This window comes from Cyanistes caeruleus, chromosome 10 (assembly GCF_971803275.1).
Source record: "Cyanistes caeruleus chromosome 10, bCyaCae1.hap1.1, whole genome shotgun sequence".
NCBI classification, from domain to species: domain Eukaryota; kingdom Metazoa; phylum Chordata; class Aves; order Passeriformes; family Paridae; genus Cyanistes; species Cyanistes caeruleus.
Window position 1 is genome coordinate 20,969,803 of NC_141710.1, and position 21,669 is coordinate 20,991,471.

At 46.9% G+C, this 21,669-nt stretch overlaps 1 protein-coding gene across 12 annotated transcripts in view; it reads left to right on the plus strand.

The window, feature by feature from the left end:
- The window catches only part of TNIK (TRAF2 and NCK interacting kinase), a 151,804-nt gene that overhangs the window by 127,987 nt on the left and 2,148 nt on the right, over positions 1 to 21,669 (plus strand). For 7 of the 12 annotated variants that reach the window (XM_086843739.1, XM_086843743.1, XM_086843740.1 and 4 more), the window contains 12 exons: positions 774 to 871; positions 5,518 to 5,702; positions 8,746 to 8,872; positions 11,039 to 11,203; positions 14,074 to 14,188; positions 14,570 to 14,740; positions 15,015 to 15,158; positions 16,703 to 16,837; positions 17,073 to 17,173; positions 18,426 to 18,575; positions 19,471 to 19,630; positions 20,202 to 20,341. In XM_086843739.1, the coding sequence (XP_086699865.1) occupies positions 774 to 871; positions 5,518 to 5,702; positions 8,746 to 8,872; positions 11,039 to 11,203; positions 14,074 to 14,188; positions 14,570 to 14,740; positions 15,015 to 15,158; positions 16,703 to 16,837; positions 17,073 to 17,173; positions 18,426 to 18,575; positions 19,471 to 19,630; positions 20,202 to 20,341 (1,691 nt within the window). The remainder of the gene's footprint in view (positions 1 to 773; positions 872 to 5,517; positions 5,703 to 8,745; positions 8,873 to 11,038; positions 11,204 to 14,073; positions 14,189 to 14,569; positions 14,741 to 15,014; positions 15,159 to 16,702; positions 16,838 to 17,072; positions 17,174 to 18,425; positions 18,576 to 19,470; positions 19,631 to 20,201; positions 20,342 to 21,669) is intronic. The other 5 variants (XM_086843742.1, XM_086843748.1, XM_086843745.1 and 2 more) reach the window with 1 other exon arrangement.

A 21,669-nucleotide genomic window follows, 5' to 3' on the forward strand; every position in this document is an offset into this window, starting at 1 on the left:
TTAATTGATATGTAATTTTTTGGGGGGCTTCATCTTTGTGCCCTGGATGGGATCAGAGGAGTGACATAACCTGTAAGAAGCTTTCTCTCAAATGCTTTCACCAGGCAGCCATGTCAACACAAGGTTTATGTGTGTAGCCAAATTGTTCCCTCTCATCCTAGAGCCTCTCTTAAAGATATTCCATTCCCCTGTTTAATGGCAGTGGAGTAGAGGAGTTGCCACAGCCCATACACCCCACACATCTGCATTCTGGTACAGCCCCACACTTCCAGTCCCCAGGGCTGAAGAGCATTAAGACAAATGCTGCCTCTGTGCATTAAATATTTTATGACTTGGCCATAAGATGATAGTGTCTGTTGTTGAAACCATCAGTCCTCTAGGTAGTCAATAAAAGGAGTTTGTAATCTATTGTCATTTTGGGTTTGGTTTTGTTTTTACTAATGAGGAAACCTGTGAAAAATATTGTCCTGGTGATGTCAGATGCTGCGGAGCTTTTAATTTATCACATGTCCTGCTCTTCTGCAAAGTAAATTAGTATCTTTAGTAGAAGAGGAGCAGTAACTCTTCAAGAGGGCTGTTGGTGGAGGCTGGGCAGGATTATGGCTTCTCTTACTCTGTTGGTGGAGAAGCAGAAAGGAGCAGGAGGGTTTTTCAGGAGAGCAGAAGCAGAGTGATGATGAAGCCCCTGTTCCCACCTGCCCCAGGTGACAGGATGCAGTGGTGGCTTTTGGCAGCATTTTAATTCCCACTCTCTCCACCTGCCTTTCACCCAGGGAATGCCAAGCCCGAAGGGTCCCCTGTGCTCTCCCATGAGCCCACCAAGGTCAAGCAGGAGGACAACAGGGACGTGACACGACCGAGCCGACCCGCTGTGAGTCCTGAATTCCTTCCCGTGGGAATGCTGCCGGCTGGCTTGGCCACGTGTCCCTTCGGTGCGGTGCCACAACCGCGGGGACCCCAGAAACAAGGCTAGTACTGCTGCTGCTCCAGCAGAGAGACTGGAAAGCAGCAGTACAGCGAGAGCCCCTGGGAGATTTGAATGCTTAAGAGAGTGCATGAGTTTTTACCAGGAGCCCAAGCCTAGGGGAAAGCACTTAAGCCTGTGTTTCCAGGTGAAGCAGACGCTTAAGGGCTTTGCTAGCTTGGGCGCGGCGGTGGCCGATGGCACATTGTTGTGTTCCGTGCTGCATGTCCCCCGCAGCACCCGCGGAGGGATGCTCTGCTCATGAAGGCTGGGGAACCAACCAGCCCCCAACAGCCTTCCCAGCTTAAATCCCCACCTGGTAGTGGTCTCTGTACACTCCCCTTCTATTATTCTGAGCAAAATCTCATCCGAAGTGTTTCCTCCTGGTTTAATGCTGTTGACATTTGTATCTTAAAACTGCAGAGTCGGCCTAAAAACTGTATGAATTTCCACTGCTTCTCTATTTTAATGTGTATTAATGTTTTGTTGATGATGTTTTTCTTTCTCTACACTCCACAGCGTTGAGCTAACAATTCTAATTTTATTTCTAACCTGCTTGCCCTTCCTCTGGCTTTTTCCTGTCCCGATCTGTTTCCTCTGATGCTGATTATTCTTCCTTTACCCACAGAGCTATAAGAAAGCTATAGATGAGGTTAGTGATATCTTTTCTCAGTGGGTCATGCCTATGCAAGGTTGACTAGTTAGTGCTTAATTCCAAGCTGGGTTTTCTTGGTGCTGGCGTTGATAAAGGTGGCGATGCGATCTCGGGTCGGACGGGAGAGCGAAGCGGTGGCGTTCCGGCGTCGGGAGCCTGCCCATGGGGAGGGAACAGCACTGCTGCTGTGCTCTGCTCAGCCCTGGGCTGCCCAAAACCCGCTGGCCACACCACTTGCATGGAGGCCAGGGCAGAGGCAGCCCAGCGTTCAGGTGGGGGAGCAGGTGGTGCTGCCGTTGTTCGGCGTGTTGGAAGGAGAAGGAGCGAGAGCGGAGGTTTCTCGTGCCGGTGGAGGAGGTCGGGCAGCCTGGACCCCTCACCACATTCTGCTCTCAGCCACAGCCCCTGGCCACCTGCTGATTTCAGTGGGGCCATCAAGTGCTGTTTGAAATGTGTTCTAAGCCTGGTTCAAAAGAAGGCATCTGAAAAACAGAGCAGTGAAAATACAGTGGGTTTTTCATTCTCATGGACCAGCATCCACCGCAGAGTCAGCAGAGCCATCCTGGATGTTGATGGCAGTGCTGGTCCTCATTTATCCTCTTAAAAAATGAGAGTCCTCAAGAACACCTTTTCCACTTATGATAGTATTTTAAATGTGCATCTGGCAGTGGTGAATGTTTAAACATTAATGGGAAAAGACCCAGCATTCCTGATTTAACATTTAACTTGCCTCACGCATGCATCACTGTGCACACTGCTGATACTGGTAACTGTAGTGGAAAGCACTGGTTTCAGCAGCCTCTTCTGCAGCCTCTTTCCTCTAAAAATAGAAGATATGAAAGAAGGAAGATGTGCTGGTTAGTTAACTTGTTCTCTTGGATAAAATATGAGCAATACATTTTGTTTAATGAGGTGCTTTGTTAAGAAAAAAGCACATAAATCAGTGTCTAAATAGAAGCAGCGTGTGTGCTAAATTCAAGCTCAAGGAGCGATGTGATTTCGGAAACCAATCTGCCTTGATTCCAGCAAATATTAAATCTAAAGAAAGCTTTGTAATTAAAAGTAATTAAGGAGCGCTGACACCCCTTATGTATTATGTCATCCTCAGTAATAACACTTGGAACATTTGTGGAACTACAGAGCACTTTCTCTCTTGTTGTCAGATTGTTTTTGGTCCAGGAGCAACTTGGTGAAGCTGTTTAATCCTACAAAGTGCTCATTACTTACAGAAAATGATAGCATCAAAGAATGAACTGTCCTGAGGCAAAGCTTTCTTAACTAGGAAATACGAGTTATCAGATCATATTGTATATAATCATATCAGGGAGTATTATTGCTTTTATAATTTGCAAATTAGTTATTAAAAAGTAATTAAGCTGATTTTTAAAATACTTGGCTATCTTTTAGTGCTGGCCAAAAGAGGCTGATAGGGTGCCTCGAAGCACGTTAGAAGTGGAAGGTGCAAAAAAGAAGTCATTTTTACAATCCAGTGCTGTGACAGGGAAGGGTTCAGTGCTAGTCCTGAGCTGCAGAAGTCCAGCTGCAGTTTTAAGAGGCTATTACACAGTCCTAAAATCCCTTTTAAAGTGAGAGGCTCTAATTCAATTCAAAGGCAAGTGCTCAATAAAGAGCATGTTTGATACTCTAAATGGAAAGTATTGTTAAGCTGCTGAAATTGTCACTGATTTTTATTTAGGAAAAGAAGCAGTTGTATCATAGAAGCTGCTACAGCTCTAATTAAAATAATTAGTTGTCGTGACTGCAGATTTGACTCTATTTCAATCCTAAACATGTTGGCATCAAAAAGGAACTCTTGAAATACCACAGTCTCTCTTTAATCATGATAAAGAGCCTTTCTTTAAAGGTACAGGCACCATTTGGAGAGATATAGAACTACAGAATCAGAGAATGGTTTGGGTTGGAAGGGACCTTAAACTTGTTCCCACCCCACCCTGTCCATAAGCAGGGACACCTTCCACTATGCCAGGTTGCTCCAAGCCCCATCCATCCTGGCCTTGAGCATTTCCAGGGATAGGGCACCTGCAGCTTCCCTGGGCCACCTGTGCCAGGGCCTCACCACAGTCTGAATAAAAATTTCTTCCAAATAGCTCATCTAAGCCTACTCTCTGTCAGTCTGAAGCTATTCCCCCTTGTCCTGTTACTCCATACCCTTGTCCAAAGTCCCTCTCCAACTCTGCTGGAGCCCCTTTAGGTAGTGGAAGGCGCTCTGAGTTCTCCCTGTGGAGCCTTCTCTTCTCCAGGCTGAACAACCCACATAAAACCCATCGCAGGGACCTGCTGTGAAACAGGAATTGACCAATTTTTTTTTTTAAAAAAACAAACCAAACAAGGCCTTTTTTGGTATGCTGATAGTTACTGGTGTGATGCAAAACTCTCCAATATCCAGGGGAGTCTCCATGTCAGAGCCAGGCAGGGCAGGCCTGGGAGCAGAATGTGCGGCTGTCACCGGTGGGAGCCCGCCGGGAGGTGTGGGTCGTCAGCAACCAAAGCACAGATTGCTTACAAAACATTCCTACCTCACCATTAAAAAAAATAAACTGGGTTTGCATCTCAGCCATAGAGTTTCTCCATCCTTTTCTTCACATGTCGACAGGATAGATTTTAAGAGCTCCTTTTGCAACCATAATTAATATTTCCGTAGTCGCCCTGCTGGAACGGTAAACTGGAAATGCAGTAAATGAGAGTATGGCCGTAAGACAATTGTGGAATTTAGTCTTTTTCAATGAGTTTCTTTCTCCCTAATCCTTTATCTCTGACCGAATGCACTGATGCCTACCTCGGTCACTAATATAGGGAGAAATGGTAAGACTGACAATTGCGATGCTTTGTTCGTCATGTGCATGTCTTGTGCAACAGAGTTCTCTAACCCATTCTAATTTGAGCTCTCATGCTTTTCTGCCCTACTGCTTCCCCCTGCATTGCTATAAAAGCATGTAAGATAACAAAAAGTCTCTTTTCTACACGGTGCCTGCCATGTTCCTTGTTTTGAAATAGCAGTGTCTATTTTATATGACTGTCGGGTCTGAGACCTCATCAAAGTCATGGTAAACTGAAAAATTATGACTAGGCTTTGGGACTGCTCCTCTCTTTTTTCTTGTTTCAAGGCTTTTTTTTTTTATTATTATTTTTAGTTTTAGTTTTCTTTTTCCCTTAGCTTGTAGGCTGCCACATTTCACATAAAGTGCTTAATGGGTCCCGCTGAGGGATTTTTTTTTTATTTTATTTTTTAATTATTATTTTTTGATCGTGTGGCTGACTCAGAGCTGTGACTCCAAAGTCTGGCTGAGCTGGGCGCTTCTCCTCGTGCTCCTCACTCACTCGGCAGCCGCCCGACAGCGGAGACTCACCATGGAAGCAGCTCTTGACGTGGGGATTGCACCACTCCATGGGAGATGCTGTCATTGCTTCCTTCCCAAATGCATTTATTACAGAATAAATACCATTACGGGGTCTCTTTGAGAAGTTTGAAAGAAGAGAAAACCCTGCAGGAGAAATTCTCCGAGCCAATCTTTGAAGTGACGTTGTTTTCCAGTTTACTATGATGGTGACTGAACTTCACCTTTTCCAACAAATATAATTTTGTCGTGTATATACATATAAGTGTGTGTATATATATGCACATACACGTTCCAAAGAGAAAAAGAAGAGGTTGGCTATTGACTTTTCAGTGAGCGTAAATCAGTTTTGTTTTGTTTAATAAATGCTACATGCTACAAACATTGTCTTACGTTTGTCTCATGTTTGTAACGACTCTGTAAAGCTATTTCTTGTTGCTCGTGCTGTTAGCATTGGCTTTTGGAGAGATGTGTGTGACATTCTCCTTGCTCTGAAGGTAACAGCCACCACTTCCTTGTTTCCTTGCCCCCATCCCCTTTAGGATCTGACGGCTTTAGCCAAAGAGTTGAGGGAGCTGCGCATCGAAGAAACCAATCGCCCCCTGAAGAAGGTGACGGACTATTCCTCCTCCAGCGAGGAGTCGGAGAGCAGCGAGGAGGAGGAGGAGGATGGGGAGAACGAGACACATGATGGGACCGTGCCTGTCAGTGACATCCCACGGCTCATGTGAGGAACACTTTCTTTTGGGGGGGCAAACCATGAAACCCCAGTGTGTGTTTTTCTAGAGGTGAAACCCCAACGTGTCCTGGCCTGGAGGAGCAGTAGCTCCTGATAAAGGACATGTCCAAAGCATGTCCATGTTTGGTGACTGGCACTGGGAACAGTGTTGCAAGGGGTGGTGTATTCACATGAGTGATTTTCCTGCTCCAAACTAGAGATAATTTATGGGGAAAACTGAGCTATTTCCGCTGCATATTCAGTGAATGTTGGCTCAGAGCTGCTGGAACTGTTCCTGCTGATGAGCCAGGCAGGTTTTTGGCCAGAGTGGGCACAGCTGACCTCATCCACACCATGGGTCCTGCCCATGGGATGAATATTAAAACTGTGCCTGCTCTTGAGCCTGGTCTTGCCCCATATTGAGCCATACTAAAGTGTCAGTACTCGGTGGCCTGCCCAGTGCCAATTGATAGAGCCAGGATTATAATAATCCAGAATCTGTGCCTTGGATTTCTGCCCTTGGCTCAGTCAGTGTTGGAGGGTTAAAATGGTGAAATGAAGAGATCAGCAGACTGTTGTCTCCCATGGGAGACTTGTGCTTTTGAGTCTCTCCAGATCAGGGCAGCACAGCTTCAACACTCACAGGGAGCTGCTGCCATTCAGAGAGAGTTCCTGGAGCGTCTCTGCTCAGGTTTCCCACCCAGTGCTTTGCAGGGGCATTTCTGGAAGTCTCTACCTGGCAGCAGGATCTGGATCCTGCCCTTTTGAATTTGTAGAGGAGCTGTAGGAATTTGTATTTACCTTTTAATCAGTTCATTTCCATTTTTCCTGCTAAATGAGTTATAATTGATACAGGCATACCTGGCTTCAGGAATTTGGTTTAGCAGTGAACGTGATGGTGCTGAGTGAATGGTTGGACTCAAGGAATTTAGTGGTCTTTTCCAACCTAAACAATTCTTTGATTCTCTGATTCATGGTGGTGGGGCATGGAGCAGCACAGAAGCCCTCTAAGTGTCAGGGAGACCATATCTCCCTGGGTCCATGTTATTCAGAGTGCCAAGCTCTTGGGCTGGAGCTTCCTTCCAGCAGAAGAATTAAAATCAAAGCTCTTGAATTGGTTGGAGCAAGTTGTGAGGCAGAGGGATGGCAGAGGGATGCAGCAGTCAGATGGGCAGTCAGGCATGTGAGAAGGGGCCTCAAGCTGCTCATGGAAGAGGAGTTTAATCAGGAGTGGTTAATCAGTGCTGACATCCTTCTTCAGACACCTTGGGTTTGACACAGCACTTCCCAGTGGATAAATGTCTCACTGGATGCCTTGCAGCCACAAGAGCTGGATGCCCCCAGCCCCTGCCAGCTCAATGTCCCTAATGTCCTGTCTCTGTCGTGTCCCAGAGACAGAGGGTGGAGGTGCAGGGGTGTCTGCAGGCACAGCTGCACTGCTCCATGTCTGGGGAAAAAGAAAGCAAATCCTCTGAGTTACACCTTCATTTCACAAAAGGGACCTTAACTTGAGTTCAACCTTGATGCACTTCAGTGTTTTTCTGACAGATTTGTTCTCCTGTGTTGAGTGTTTGTCATTGGAAAGTGGGGCCAAGAGAGATCATCTCATCTTCTGCTGCACCTTCTGACTGATCTTTGTGTATCCTCCCTGAGCACTTCATTCCAGCTCTATGCAGGTCTTTTCTGCTGCAGGATAAACCTGTCTGTTGCTTTGTGTCCCAGTGGATAGGGGGGATTTTTTATTCCATCCACCTCTGGAGATATCATTTCTCCATCTGAAGACTCTGATGACTCCCTTCAGCTCCCTCTCCTTGAGCTGTGCAAGCCAGCTCTTGCCCTTGGCCAGGGAATTCCTGCAGGATGACATGGAAACTGTGCCCTGATGAAATTTGGGACCTCAGGGCTACCTCAGTCATTCACTCACTGGCTATACAGTCTCAAAATTAATATAATCTCCTCTGGCCCTGTTTTCTTATTTTAAAACTAGAATAACTGTGCTCTTTTCTCCTCCTTTGGTGAAAAGTTAGTGGTAGGGAGGTGTGAGCTCCTCACATGAAAGGTGCTGTAGGAGTGTGGTGGGCTGTTGTCTGTGGTGCCTTTGTGATGCCTCTCCAGTTGTAGGTTTGGTACAGTGCAGGCAAGGAGCCAGTCTCACCTCAGGGTCTCCAGGGCTCAGAGCTCACCTTGGACCAGTAATCCCATGATGAATCCAGGTTGTTTTGGCTTTTCACTGACCAGGTTCCCTCACAAGCCTCCAGGCTTGTTGGTGTGCACAGGAGTTAAAGATTGTATTGCCTCACACTGATGGAAGCAACTGGTCTGTGTGGCTTTTAAATGCAAAGTAACAGGTCTGATCATCCAGGGCTGCTGGTCATTTGCTTGTGGATTTGTTTGAGTTATGTTTAAGCAGCCAGGCTGCCAAGATTGTGGTAGTGAAGTGATGGGGGCTGCTCTGCACCTGTGACATCCAATCTCAGGCAGTCCTAAAATTTAATAAATTCCAGCCCCCTTCTTCAAATAGGAATGTGGAAATTTCAAGGTGAAACCACAGGTTAGGGCTACATTTTCACCTGGAAAACAGCAGGAAGCTACAGGACACAACTTGTCCTCCTGCCCACCTTCTCCAGACCCCATCCCCTCCCTTGTTTTTTGCCATCAGATGCTCTGGTGTTTTCTTTTCAGGGGTTGAGATGGGAATTAAAGGGAGTAAATTTTGGTTTTCTGCAGCTTTTTTAGGTAGAAGAAAAAATTATATAAAGTAGAGCAGGAGTGCCACTTCTTGTTAACTGTTCATCAGTGCTCCTTTCAGGACACCTTGAGATAAGAAAGAGAATGGTCTCTCTCTTTGGTATCTGTAGTTTATCAACCTGACCCCAGCTCTGTATTTCTGGAAGCATCTATCATCTCCCCACAAATCTTACTGGATATATTTTTCTAATTCCCTTCCTGTGAGATACAGAGCCTTACCCTTATTGAAATAATACTAGAGGATTTTTCATCTAGTTTAACAAAGGAAATATTCATCATTAATGCTTTTCCACTCTGTCCCCAGACCAACAGGAATTCCTGGAAGCAACGAGCCATACAACCTGGGAATGGTGGCAACCCACGGGCTGGAGACTTCCCACGCAGATACGTTTAGCAATATTTCAAGGGAAGGGACTTTAATGGTGAGGGAGGTAAGTTGTAAAACAAACACTTCCATGGAGCATCTTCAGGAGGTTTTGCCCATGTAAGCACAAAAACTAACAGTGCTGTGTGTCCGGAACACAAAATGAGGGAGTAAATTGTGCTCGTTAGTGCTCTCATTAATGCAATTTACACTCAGATGTGACAAGTGCAAATGTTTCTCAGAACTACAAACAGCAGTGAATGGCAGTGCCAGGGCACAGCAAGGCTCTGCTGTAACCCAACCATTGCTCCAAGCAGCAGGAGTTGTCTTCAGTTCACAGCATTTCGTTAATTCACTTGGAACTGGCCCAAAGTTTCCCCTCTTCTTCCCAGCCTTTGCCACCCCCTGACTGTTAGAACCCTGCAGTGTTTGTAAAGCATTTGGGGGCTTTTAGCAGAGAATGGTCCTGCTCAGAGCCTGTTGTGGGAGGCACTGGGCATCCCAGATGGGTGTGAGCCCTCATCCCCAGCTCCAGGGCTGTGGAGGTGAGGCTGTGGTGGGAGCAGTGCTGATGGATGGTTCTGCAGGAGTGAGGCAGAGGAGGCACCTTCAGTGGTTGTGGAAGCTGTCCCTCGGTGTTTCTCAGTTTCCCAGTTGCTGGAACGTTCTGGTGATGCTGATGGAAGTGCAGATGGGCAGCTGGACTGCTGGTGAGAGGGCAGGAAGGCCCTGGTGGTGGGGAACAGGGGAGTCACTCTCTCACCAGCACATCCAGGAGGTTGGTGGGAGAGGAGAAGGAGGGAGGAGAGCTTGGAGTCTGCAATTCTAAAGGAGGGATGTTTAGAACACATGTGAACAAGACTCGAGCTGCATTTTAGTTCTTAATTCCATTTATCTAATATATTCACATGTATAGGAAAAAGATGAATGCAACTTTGAAAGAGAGGAATGCATTAGCAAAATAAGTCACAGCATGTTTGCTGCCTTTCTCCATCAGTTTTGGAGGGGGTAGTAATACAGTCCACCTCATCCCTCACTGGGGTGAGCTGTTCAGAGCAGGGATCCCCACAGCTCTGCACATCCCTGCTGATACCAGGGAGGGTGATGGGGTTAATGAGAGAACAAGGCCCTGTGTAACAGGCAGCTGTTCCTGAAATGAGCTTGTGTTCAGCATCACATCAGTAAAACGGTGCTGTGCCAGCAGGGCTGTGTGAGAATTGGGATGCAGAAGGGTTTGGAAGCCACGGGCAAGACAAGCAGCTGGAAAACCCCACTGGGAGGAGAAAGCATGATAAGAAATCCAAACTGTAGCCTTGTGCTGGGTGCTTACTGCTTTTTTCCTCTCACCACCATAACCATCAGAGGATGGCCTCCCTGAGGTCAGTGGGCTTTGGGCAAAGAGCTTTCCCACTCTTTGGAAAGAGCAAGGTGTGGTTGAAGGTGATGGTAATGAGCAATCAAAAGATAAATGTCATCAGTACTAGTCAGGGGCTTGGTGAGCTCAGTTGGAGTTTCCACAAATCCCAGTAAATGGGTAAATCTCTGTAACAATCTCATTGGTGTGCTCCAGATAGGTGAGATTCATCGAAATGGCAAAATAAATGAGAAAGGGAGAAGCTTCCCAGTACCTGCCTTGCACAGGGAGAGGATGGAAAGGATGGGGAGCCCTGTGGAAGCCCAAGGAACCTCATGTGCAGGGCGAGCTGCTGGTGGTACTGCCACTCCTCCCCTGCTGCTGCTGCTGTTCACTGCTGGTTTGGGTCACAGAAACATGGGACAGGGCTGTGCTGGCACTTGCAGTCAGGCTGCTCTTTGCCATAGCTGTGCAAAGCTGTCCAGACTAACACTGACTGAGGGCTCAGATTCTGCTGTCACCAGTGGCCGAGTGGGAGGAGATCTGGCTATGGGGTTTGCACCCATGGGGGCAAACGAAGAATCTGCCCTACATTCCTCATCTCCAAACAACAGTGATCAGGCTTCTCTTGCTGTTTCGTGGCTAATTACTCTGTATTGACTTTGTCATTAATCCTGTCTTTAGTTCTCCTGGAGGGGGGGTTGGTTTGCTGCTTGCCAGGTTGCATGGGGATGGAACAGAGAGGGTCCTTCTCCTGCGCTTGCTCTGGGAACCGGGGGACTGCCGATGACTTCGTTTTGTTTGGTTTTTTTCCCCTATTCTTTTTCTCTTTCCCCCCCTTCCCCTTCTCTTTCTTCCTCATGCCTTGTGTCTCTGCAGACCTCTGGTGAAAAAAAGCGTTCTGGCCACGCAGCCAGCAATGGCTTTGCAGGTCACATCAATCTGCCTGACCTGGTGCAGCAAAGCCACTCGCCGGCGGGCACGCCGACCGAGGCCCTGGGGCGAGTCTCCACGCATGCGCAGGACATGGACTCGGTGCCTGAAGTAGGTGGTGGGGGGCTCCTCCTTCTCCTTTGCATCGCTTTTAAATCAAATATTAACATCTCTGCCCCTTGATGGGGCTCTCCTGCTTTCCTCCCTGGCTTTCTTGGCTCTTCCCTCTCTCCGTTTCTGGTGCCCCTGGGTGAGTGTAGTGGAAATACAAGGGAGTCGGATGGGTTACTGCTATAGGGATCTGTGGCTGATGGGAGAAGGATTTATTGGGTCTTTCAAGCCCACCAGCTGGGGTTCTGGTGGTGTGACATGAGTGCTGCCAGCTGATGAGAAAGCCCCATTTTCTTTTGACACTTGGATATAAAAGGAAGTGATGAGAGCCAGTGATGCCATTAGCTTCAACTGGGCCCAGCTTCCATCTGTGCAACCTCTGATAATTGCCATTACTGAAAAGGTTACCAAAAAACAAAGCAAATAAAATTCTAGATAGTTCTTCAGAGTAGAAGAAACCTGCACACTTTTAAAGTTGTATGTTTCCTGTCATGGCAAAATGCTTCTCTCTGGTGGGTGTTTTATAGGCAAATGATTGAACATTAAAATTGCATAAAGTGTTAAAAGTCTTAGTGCAAGATGTGACAAATAAACCAAGGGAATTGATGTGTCCAGCTTAAACATTTCTAGTTTTGGGAACCAAACACAGTTCATTTTTCCCATGAGAAATCAGCCCATTTGGTGCTAATTAAGCTATTGTATTTAATGTTTTTGTTTCATTTGGTGGGTTGTACATCAAAAGTTCTGCCATCCCATGTTCTTTCATAGAAATTACGTTCTCACTTTATGGTGTACTTTTACTAGCAGTATAAAAATAAAAATTTCTTGGAATTGGCCATTGATAAAACGTAAGAACAGATGGTGCCTGACTTGACCTCAAGTTTTTATCTGTTTCCTCATTGGCATTAAAAGCAGCAATGAGAGATTTGGTCCTGAAAGTAACACCTTCCACGGTCATCCTGGTGCTGCTGAAACACAGCCTGGGATTGGGTTTAAATGTATTCATTTATAGAATATGAACCAAAAAGATCTTCTCCATTTCTAAAATTGTATTTTTAGAGTTGACTGAGCAGGGAGTGGGTGTGAGTGGAAACTTGGGATTTTGTTCACAGGCTTCCAGGTGACTCATGCAAGCACGACCTCAGCCTGCAGCTTGATGCTCTTTGTAAGCCACCACACAGGTTTATAGGCTGTTGAGCAGGACCTGGGGGAAGATGAAGTCTTAATATTTAAATATCAGACTTGGAAGCTATTAAAATGTCAACTTCTGACAAGAATAACTGAATGTGAGCAAGGAAAAATGCTCAGTGCATTGGGATGAGGGGTTTCTTCATAATTCATTTGCTGGAGAGCACCTGGCTCTCAGCTGGAAATGCCTGCAAATACTGAAATCATCTCTTCCTTAAATTGCTATTGTTTTATGGAAAAGACATCCAATACAGGGAAAAAATCTGTATTTCTTGGATAGGAGACAAGCACAAGGCAGAGGTATCTGTGCCCGCAGCCTTCCCTGCCGCAGGCTGTTAACTCCTTCCTTGGGCCTCAGTTACCATGTTCTGTTTAGAAATCCATCCTGTTTCTATGGAAACAGCCAGGCTGTCAGGGAATAGGGTTGGGAGGGAAGCAGGATGTGCAGCCTGATTTTGGCATGGATGCTGGCTCACCCATGGATGCCAGCCTCAAAATGCTTGGAAAAGTCACGAGCCACGAAGCTGCTCCTACACCTGGCTTTTTTTGTGCCCCTGAATCCTTTTATGGTCCAGTGGAGGACAGGAACAGGCCCTGGTTTCAGTGGGGATGTGCCAGGGTGGGGGTGTTCCCCATGGCACATCTCCCCAGGCATGGGGGGATTGTCCCCATGGCAGCTGTCACACAGGGACTGTGACAGTGCGCATGGGGAGCAGCCCGGGCTTGGTGACTGGGTGAAAGCTGAGGAAGATTTCTTTCAGAAGAAGGACAATGTCCCAGAGAAGAAGAATGTGAGCTGCAGAGTGAGCTGGGTTTTGCTGCTGTTGCAGCTCTAAACTGAGCTCATCCATAAAGCGTGTCCTGGGTAAACGCTGGAGTAGGAAGGATAAGCTGCTCAAAGAAGGGAGGAATTCACGTCACTTTGATTCCAAAGGCAAGGATTTCCTTTTGCTTGGAAGGAGGTCTTAGCCTCTTTTTCTGCCTTAAAGCAATGGTTTTAAAAAGAAAGCAGTGTGACACTGCAGTTTGTTCATCCCCAGATTCCCTCAGCATTGTATTGGCTCTGACATTTCCTGTGATACCCTCAGGTTAAGTTTGTTAACTTAGAAATGCCCCTTTCTGCAGTCCCACTTGAAATGCTGGGAACAATTTAAAACTCTGCCAGCTGCCCCAGGCCAGGGCTTCACAGGGACTCCCAGCACCATCCTGCCAACCTCAGCTGCAATGGGAGAGTGGGAAAAGCAAACCCTTGCCTGCCTGATGTCCTAGAGGAGGTTTAAGGCATGTCTGTGACATGCAGACAAGTAAACAGGTGGATTGATGGTTTTAAAGGTCTGCTCCAGTCTGAATGATTCTGTGATTCTCAGTTGGATTTTACCTGTGCTGGCTTCTGCCTCTGGCCCTGCAGCTTCTCTGCTGACTGTCCTCATGGCTGTGCTTCTGCCTGTGAGGAGAGAGCAGAGCCAGGCCCTGCTTCTCCCGTTTTCCATTGCCCACAAACATTCAGAAATCCAATTTAATGTGTTTCTGATTAGTTATGGGGAGGAGGAGCAGATGTTCATAGAGAGTTCAAAAAAGGCACTGCAGAAGCAGGCACTATTTGCTAATTAGAAAGTCTTAGATGCACAAAATCACTGTTATTTCTGTGCACTGAGCTCTCTCCTTGCTGTTCATTTTTCTAGTATGGTATGGGAAGTAGCACCAAAGCCTCTTTCACCCCCTTTGTGGACACCAGAGTGTATCAGACCTCACCTACTGATGAAGATGAGGATGAGGATGAAGAGTCATCTGCTAATGGTAAGAGCCAGTGTGGCCAGTTTAGATGGGAGGGCCTTGTGGGAAGCAGGTCAGGGAGCCTGAATAACCCCAGTGAACCTCTCTCACATTTCACTCACTCCAAACATAGCTGCTATCTGTATCCTTGCCCTCTCCAGCTGCCACCCAACTTCTTCTCCCCCACCAGCAAAACGCCACCAGAAAGATCTGGGAGGAAACAGGGAGCAGCAGAAATCCACCCTCCTGTCTGTCTGGTCAAACTATTGTCTTGTAACACGGTGGGAACACTCCCCCATTGCGAAATAAACCAAGTATTGTCTTTCTGTCCCAAAAAAGAAGTGACAGAACATTTAACCCATCCTAACATTTAACCCTCCCTGTGCTCTGGTGTTCCCTTGCCAGCCCTGTTCACCAGCGAGCTGCTCAGGCAGGAGCAGGCCAAGCTGAACGAGGCGCGCAAGATCTCAGTGGTGAACGTGAACCCCACCAACATCCGTCCCCACAGCGACACCCCGGAGATCCGCAAGTACAAGAAGCGCTTCAACTCGGAGATACTCTGTGCTGCCCTGTGGGGTAAGCCCAGGCACAGCCTGCCCTCAGCACAGCTCCTGTGGGCTGGGATGGGAAAGGGTCCCCTCAGCACCCAGCCCCTGCCTCCGCTTGGCCCCTTCTCCATCCCCCAGGGGTCACGTCCCCCGCGCTCCAGAGTGACCCTTCCTGTCCATGGGAAGGTCCCAGCCTTAGCTGGGTCGGTCACACTGCTGGTGGCAGCAGAGATCAGCTCAGGGTGCTGTCCTTGGGAGCAGCCATGGCTCCTGGCACCCATGGCCCTCTCCTCTCTCTCCAGGTGTGAATCTGCTGGTGGGCACGGAGAACGGCCTGATGCTGCTGGATCGAAGTGGGCAGGGCAAGGTCTACAACCTCATCAACAGGCGGCGATTCCAGCAGATGGACGTCCTCGAGGGCCTCAACGTCCTCGTGACAATATCAGGTGCTCCTCTCGTGCTTTCACCTGCTCGGCCACAAGCCCTGAGTGGTTCCAGCTCAGACAAAGCCTGCTCACTGGTGTCAGAGGGAAGCTCCCAGGGGAGATGGAGGTGGTTAATTCTGGAATCAAATTAGTTAAGTCTGTTTCCAAGAGTTTGTGCCCTTCACCTGCTGACTGCACTTCATCTTCAGTCTCCTTTAGCAGGGAAGGGGAGGTGCAGGATACAGGCAGGTGGCCCAGCAAGGGAGATTGTCACAGCTTGAGGGGACAGAGAGCTCTGCTTTTGGGTCTGTTTGGCTATGGCTGAGGGAGCCATGATCCATGGCTTTAGGTTTCCAACTCAAACCACAGATGTGCTTGGGTTGTCCCGAGCACTGTGAGGGCCACAGGCTTTTCACTGTCCCCGTGTTTAGCTGTGAGCTCCAGAGTGCTCATATTAAGCTCATGGGGTGATTTCTGGCAGAAAAAGGCAAAACCTCTGTAGTTCAATCTCTAAGGAGAGCATCCAGCATCCTCCTGCAGAGCAGCTCTGAGGAACACATGGGTGACAGAGCCAGTCCAGAGCCTTCTCCTGCTGATACCTGTCCAACAAAGCTCACAGAGGGCAGCCAGAGAAGTGCTCATTAGGAAACTGTTTGATATCATCCTTCTGTTTCTTTTAACATTGTTAAGACACCCTGGCCTAGCTCTGCATTCACCTGCAAATTCCTGCTCCTCCCATTCAGCCAGAGCTCCAAACTCACTGCTCCATCATTTACCTGGTCTGCAGCTCCCCTGTGGTTTTGGGCTACACCTGTAGGGATAAGGAGTTCAGTACAGCTGGAATAGGAATATCACCAAACCCCAAGATGATGCTGAGAATGAGTGCTGGGGACTTGTGGGAACCTGTGAGCAGACAGGCTCTATCATTCGGGTCTGATCTCATCAGGCTCGGTGTGAGCTGTGTCCTGTCCCTGTCATGGGGGCTCTGCAGCCACAGGGATTTTGCAGCCATGTCCCAGCCATCCAAGAGCAGGCAGCTGTGCAGGAATTTGGCAGCCCCTCGGCATTGCAGAGCCCAGCACCCAGGCTTGCTGGCAAACAGCAGTGCCTGTTGCAGGCCAAGGAGCTCCTGTCTCATCTCTAGGGTGGAATTAATGTTGTATGAAGGAGATGGAGGGAAGGAAACCAGGAAGTTGAGTGGTTGGATAAGCTTTGAGCTGTAGGAGAGTTGGGATCACTGTCCCACTGAGCCCCACTGTCCCTCTGTGAACAGTGATTTATAGGAAAAGGAATATTTCCAGCCTGTGGGAAGCAAAAGCCTGGCTTTTCCAGTGTCTGCCTGCAGCCTGTGAGATAGAGGTCTGGGCTTTGCTTTCCATATATTTCTTCCTAAGGAAAAACCCAATGCAACAACTAAATTACTATTTTTGATTAGTATTTATATTACTTTTATCAAGAAATGGACTTAAATTCTATCATCTTGTGACTGAAAATAAGCACTGAAACCTCAGGAAGGCCCATGCAGACGTGCTCTGCTCTGACAGGAACATTTCCCTTGCCAACAGGAAAGAAGAACAAGCTGCGTGTGTACTACCTGTCCTGGCTGAGAAACAGGATTTTACACAATGACCCTGAGGTGGAGAAGAAGCAGGGATGGATCACAGTTGGGGACCTGGAGGGATGCATCCACTACAAAGTTGGTGAGTAGAAATAAATGTCTGAAGAGTTGTGGTTTTGCTCTCTAGTCTTAGGTCTGACCTGACAATTTGATATTAAAGGTGTGGGTTGACCACAGCCACATTTGGAATTCATCTTTATGCAGTAGGTGGACTCTGTGTAATGAGAATCAACAGAGGGATTGCCTGAGAAGCTGTTCCTGGAGATTTGTTGGAAAGAGAGTGAATGTTTTTAAAATGGGGTTTGTTTTTATTTTAGTGAAATATGAAAGAATCAAGTTCTTGGTGATTGCCTTAAAGAACGCTGTAGAGATCTACGCTTGGGCTCCTAAACCATATCACAAGTTTATGGCATTTAAGGTATGCTTGTCTTTTGCACTCTGTAATTGTAAATACATGTGATTTCTGTACTCTGCAGAGCAGAAAAGCATCTTGCTTATGTAGCTGAGCTCCTCAGGATGCCTGGCAGGCATGGGAGATGGGATCCTTGCTGGCTGAAGAGATTGGATATGTTCTGCTTACGGCCAGCAATGAAGTGTTATTATTAGTTTACGCTAGCAGGCTTTACTTGAGGAATTTTCAGAAAACTGATCAAATGAGTAAAATTGAGTTGGGGATTTTGGTGGGTGTTTTTTGTGAGGTTTTTATGTTTGGTGGTTTTTTTTCCCTCTGACTAATTTTTAACATACAGTACAAAAATAGGCTGGCAGGATTTTCTATTTTCATTTTGCAAGGTCCACTCCCCTTCTGCAATGTGGATTCTGTTTCAAGACAGAAAGTTTGGGAGTGTGACCCACTCTTTCTCTCTCTTTTTTCCCTCCCTTTTCACCTGCCTTGGTTTCCTCAGTGAGACCCTCCTCCTCTCCAGCCTGCCAGTGGGTATTTTGTGCTTAGTCCTTCAGATCACTTTTCATCCCAATCTCTGTGCTGAGAAGAGTCCTAAGGGGCAATGCCTTGTGGAGATGTTCATGCTGAGTAATCTCATTTTACATCTTTCCAACACAAATGGACTTATGCAGTATTAGGTCACATTTGCTTTTTCTGAACAAAAGCCAGAATAAATGGGCTCAGTGACATGGAGAGCTCAGCAGCATCAAAATGGTCTGGGATCCAACTTCCCACAAGTGTTTCACTCTCCTGCTGAGCACCTAAGCCATGGTGCTTGATCTGGACATGGCTGGGGCTTGGTCCTAGCCTTGATGCAGCAGGTTAGATGGAGCAGGGTAAAAGTAAATCTTTGCTAAACTGATTCATTTCAGCTGCCCAAACCAAAGCAGTGATCCCTGCCAAGAGAGGAGGTGGGTGGTCATGGATCTCTGCTGAGAGACTGAACACACGCTCATGCAAAACTGAGCTGTCTCCTTCCTTTAGAGACCAAATCCTTGTGTTTGCCTCGGGCTCTGTGAGAGAGAGCTGGGCTTGGCAAGGGTGGGCACTGATCTGCTGGGATGGCTGAATACCCTCTGAGGCATCTGACAGGGGAACAGAGAGGCAGGAGTATAAATAACCACATATTTAGTAGGAAACACAGTCAAACAAATACGATTTCAAAACCATATCAGGCTGATGCAACGGGGATTTTCTGTGATGCTCATGGAAAGGATTATAAAAGTCTTTTGCAGATCTCCAGCACAAGCCACTGCTCGTGGATCTCACTGTAGAGGAGGGTCAGAGGCTGAAGGTTATCTTCGGATCCCACACTGGTTTCCATGTGATTGATGTAGATTCTGGGAACTCCTATGATATCTATATACCATCTCACGTGAGTGCTGCTGCCTGAGGAACGTGGGTCACCAGTGAGGTTTGGACAGGCTCCCAGGGCTCAGCAGTGGGGACCAGCGATGGGTGGGACATTCCCCAGTGCTGTGCTCACTCAAAGAGGGCTCAGAGCTGTCACATACTTCATGTTCATCTGCACAGGCTGTTTCTGTCCTCAGCAGGAGCAGTAAAGTTTGAGGTTGCCGTGTCCCACAAAAAGGAGAATCTGTGTGCACACTGCTTGGAGCAGTGATAGAGCTCTCTGTAGGATTTTCTTGTTGGGTCATTTAAACTCCATCTATACTGTTGGCCCACAATAAACTGGTCTAGGAGAAACTGTGTCACTAAACAAGCACAGGAATTGTTGAATCTGATCCAAGCAGCAGTCTCCTCTGCAAGAACTAGCAAGAGTGGAGGGAGAAATACTGGGCAGCTTGGGATGGTTTTGTGTTGTCTTAGCTATGGAAAGTCAGTGCAGCTGCCCTTGGAGCTAGAGGGTGATTGGATAAAAAATAGGATATTTCCTCCCTAGGGCTGCCTGTAAAACTCTGAGTTTATTTACCTTGATTTGAGCTGGTGATGGATTCATTGGCTCAGTCACTTATTTTGTGTTCCAGCCAAGTGTCAGCCATCAGTCTTGGGGGCGTGTATGTTGTGATCTGTCTGTAATTGCTGAACCTGTTTATCCTTGCTGTGTCAGACAGCTTTGATGGTAGGGTAAACATGACAGCTTATTCCCCTTCAGGCTTATCTCTGAAAGCCAGTGCATATGTGGGGAATGGAGGGAAGGCTTTGTTCTCTAGTTGTTTTGGGCTTTTTTCCCCTGCTGCAGTGCTCTGCTCCCTTCCCCCTTCTCAATTCAGTGTAATTGTGACTCTCAGGGTCTGTTTTACCTGCAGATTCAGGGCAATATTACTCCTCACGCCATTGTCATCCTGCCCAAGACGGACGGGATGGAGATGCTGGTGTGCTATGAGGATGAAGGTGTCTATGTGAACACCTACGGACGGATAACTAAAGACGTGGTGCTCCAGTGGGGAGAAATGCCTACTTCTGTGGGTAGGTCAACCCTTCCTCTTCACCTGCTTAAAATACAAGCCACAAGTAAGATGAGGAGTTGAGAATGCTGACATGGAGTCATTTGGGATGAAGGGGATTCCCTCTTTTATCAAAGGGAATTTTCCTCAGCCAGCTCTTTTCTAAGCAAGTAATTTCTTGAAGATTTGAACTTTTTTAGTATGGGATAAGTATAAGAGATAAATGTGAGATAAAGCAAGCTGTCACACTGGTGGGATACTGTGTTGAGTGGAGCGGGGCTGGGTGTGGAGCTGGGAGCCCTTGAGTTGCTCTTCTGGCTCTGCTCAGCTCCACAACCCATGGTGGCAAAACACTGCCCAGCTCCTCACCTTCTGAAACTGGAAGGAGTGATGCTGCTTCTGTTTAAATTTCTCAGTAATTTCTGGATGAAAGGTGCTCTGGAAGGCAGCTGTCCCTGCAGGCACACGCCTGCCCATCACAACTCTGCCATTGATCTGCTTAGGCTTTGAGTAACAGCTGATGAAAGCTTTTCTGCCCATTGCATAATATTTAACTCAAGTTGTAACACCTGCCAAACGCTTTCTTTTGACAGCCTACATTCATTCCAATCAAATAATGGGCTGGGGAGAGAAAGCTATTGAAATCCGGTCAGTGGAGACGGGACATTTGGATGGAGTATTTATGCACAAGCGAGCTCAAAGGCTAAAGTTTCTATGTGAAAGAAATGATAAGGTAAGTCCACTTCAAAGCTTCTATGTGTGCTGCGAGCTACAAGGTGCTTTTGGAACTTATGTCTGGTTTGTCTTGAGGTTAATAATTAATCTGAAGGTTCTGTTCAATAAGCAGTGCCCATAAGCCTGTTCCCATTTCATTTTCTCCAGTGGATGGAGACCTCAGCCTGCAAGATCTCTTCCACATCTAGCTGAGATCTGCGTTGGCTTGACTTGACTTTGTCCCATATCTTTCATCTGAACATTAAATTGAGGCTGCCAAATGAACTCTAAAAGTTGAGTATTAGCAAAAGTGTGTAAGTGACCCTGATTTGAGCTCTGATGCAGAAATATTTTGATGCATCTTTAGATGCATTTTGATGCATCTTAAATTATTTTCCTCTTGCAGCCTCATCCATTTCTGTGGGCAGCAGTGATAAATACTGCTCTGGAGGGTCAGCTATCATGTGGTTGATCCCTTCCACAAGTGATGCAAGGGGGGCAGGGAATGGGGAGAAATTTCTGGAGGAAAAGGCATTTCTGCATGGAAGAGATGGTTGAATGCCCAAGGTCTTTCTGCTGGTGATGTTCCCCCCTCTCACAAGGTTTCACTAAGATAAGTCAGGACCAAACAGCAGGGAGATCATTCATGATGGACATGATCACAAAACCAGTGAAGAAAGCAGTCCCCAGAGCAGGGTTTAATAATGTGCAGTAAATGAGCTTACAGGCCATGATCACTTTATTGAACAGCTGCTCATTAGCCAAGCACTGCCCTTCCTGGGGCATGGAGGTAGGCTGAAGCTCTGCAGGAAAATTTTTCCTAACTTTGCAGTCGAGTATGTTAATGAAAAGCTGACCAAGAAACTGAAGTTAAGTTTAATTTAGGTGTAATCTAAGTCTAACAAAGCTGGAAAAAAAAAAAACCACCTTGATCTTTCTAAAATACTGGAAGCAACTGATCACTGTTGGGTTTGAAATACTAAACCCAGATGTTTCTCTTTCTGAAGAACTGGTTAAACTGGTAAGATTGAGTAAATTTTGGTTTTAATGAGGACAGAGGCTTCAGATTTTTCCCTTCAATATTTGCAAATTATAATTTAATTATTTTTACCCTTTCATTGGGATCAAATGCTGGTGGTTCTTGCCAGAAGCACCAAAACCTCTGTTCTTCATACAGAATCCTGATGTGTTTCTGTGCTTTGAACATGTTGAAGGGAAGAAATTTTTCTGGGCTTTACTTTCAGGAATAGCTGAAATACCAGGACTAACTTTTCCAAAAAAAGCCATTTCAGACTGAGGCTGGTATCAACCCAAATGGTGAATGTTTAGCAAGATCCAAACCACTGA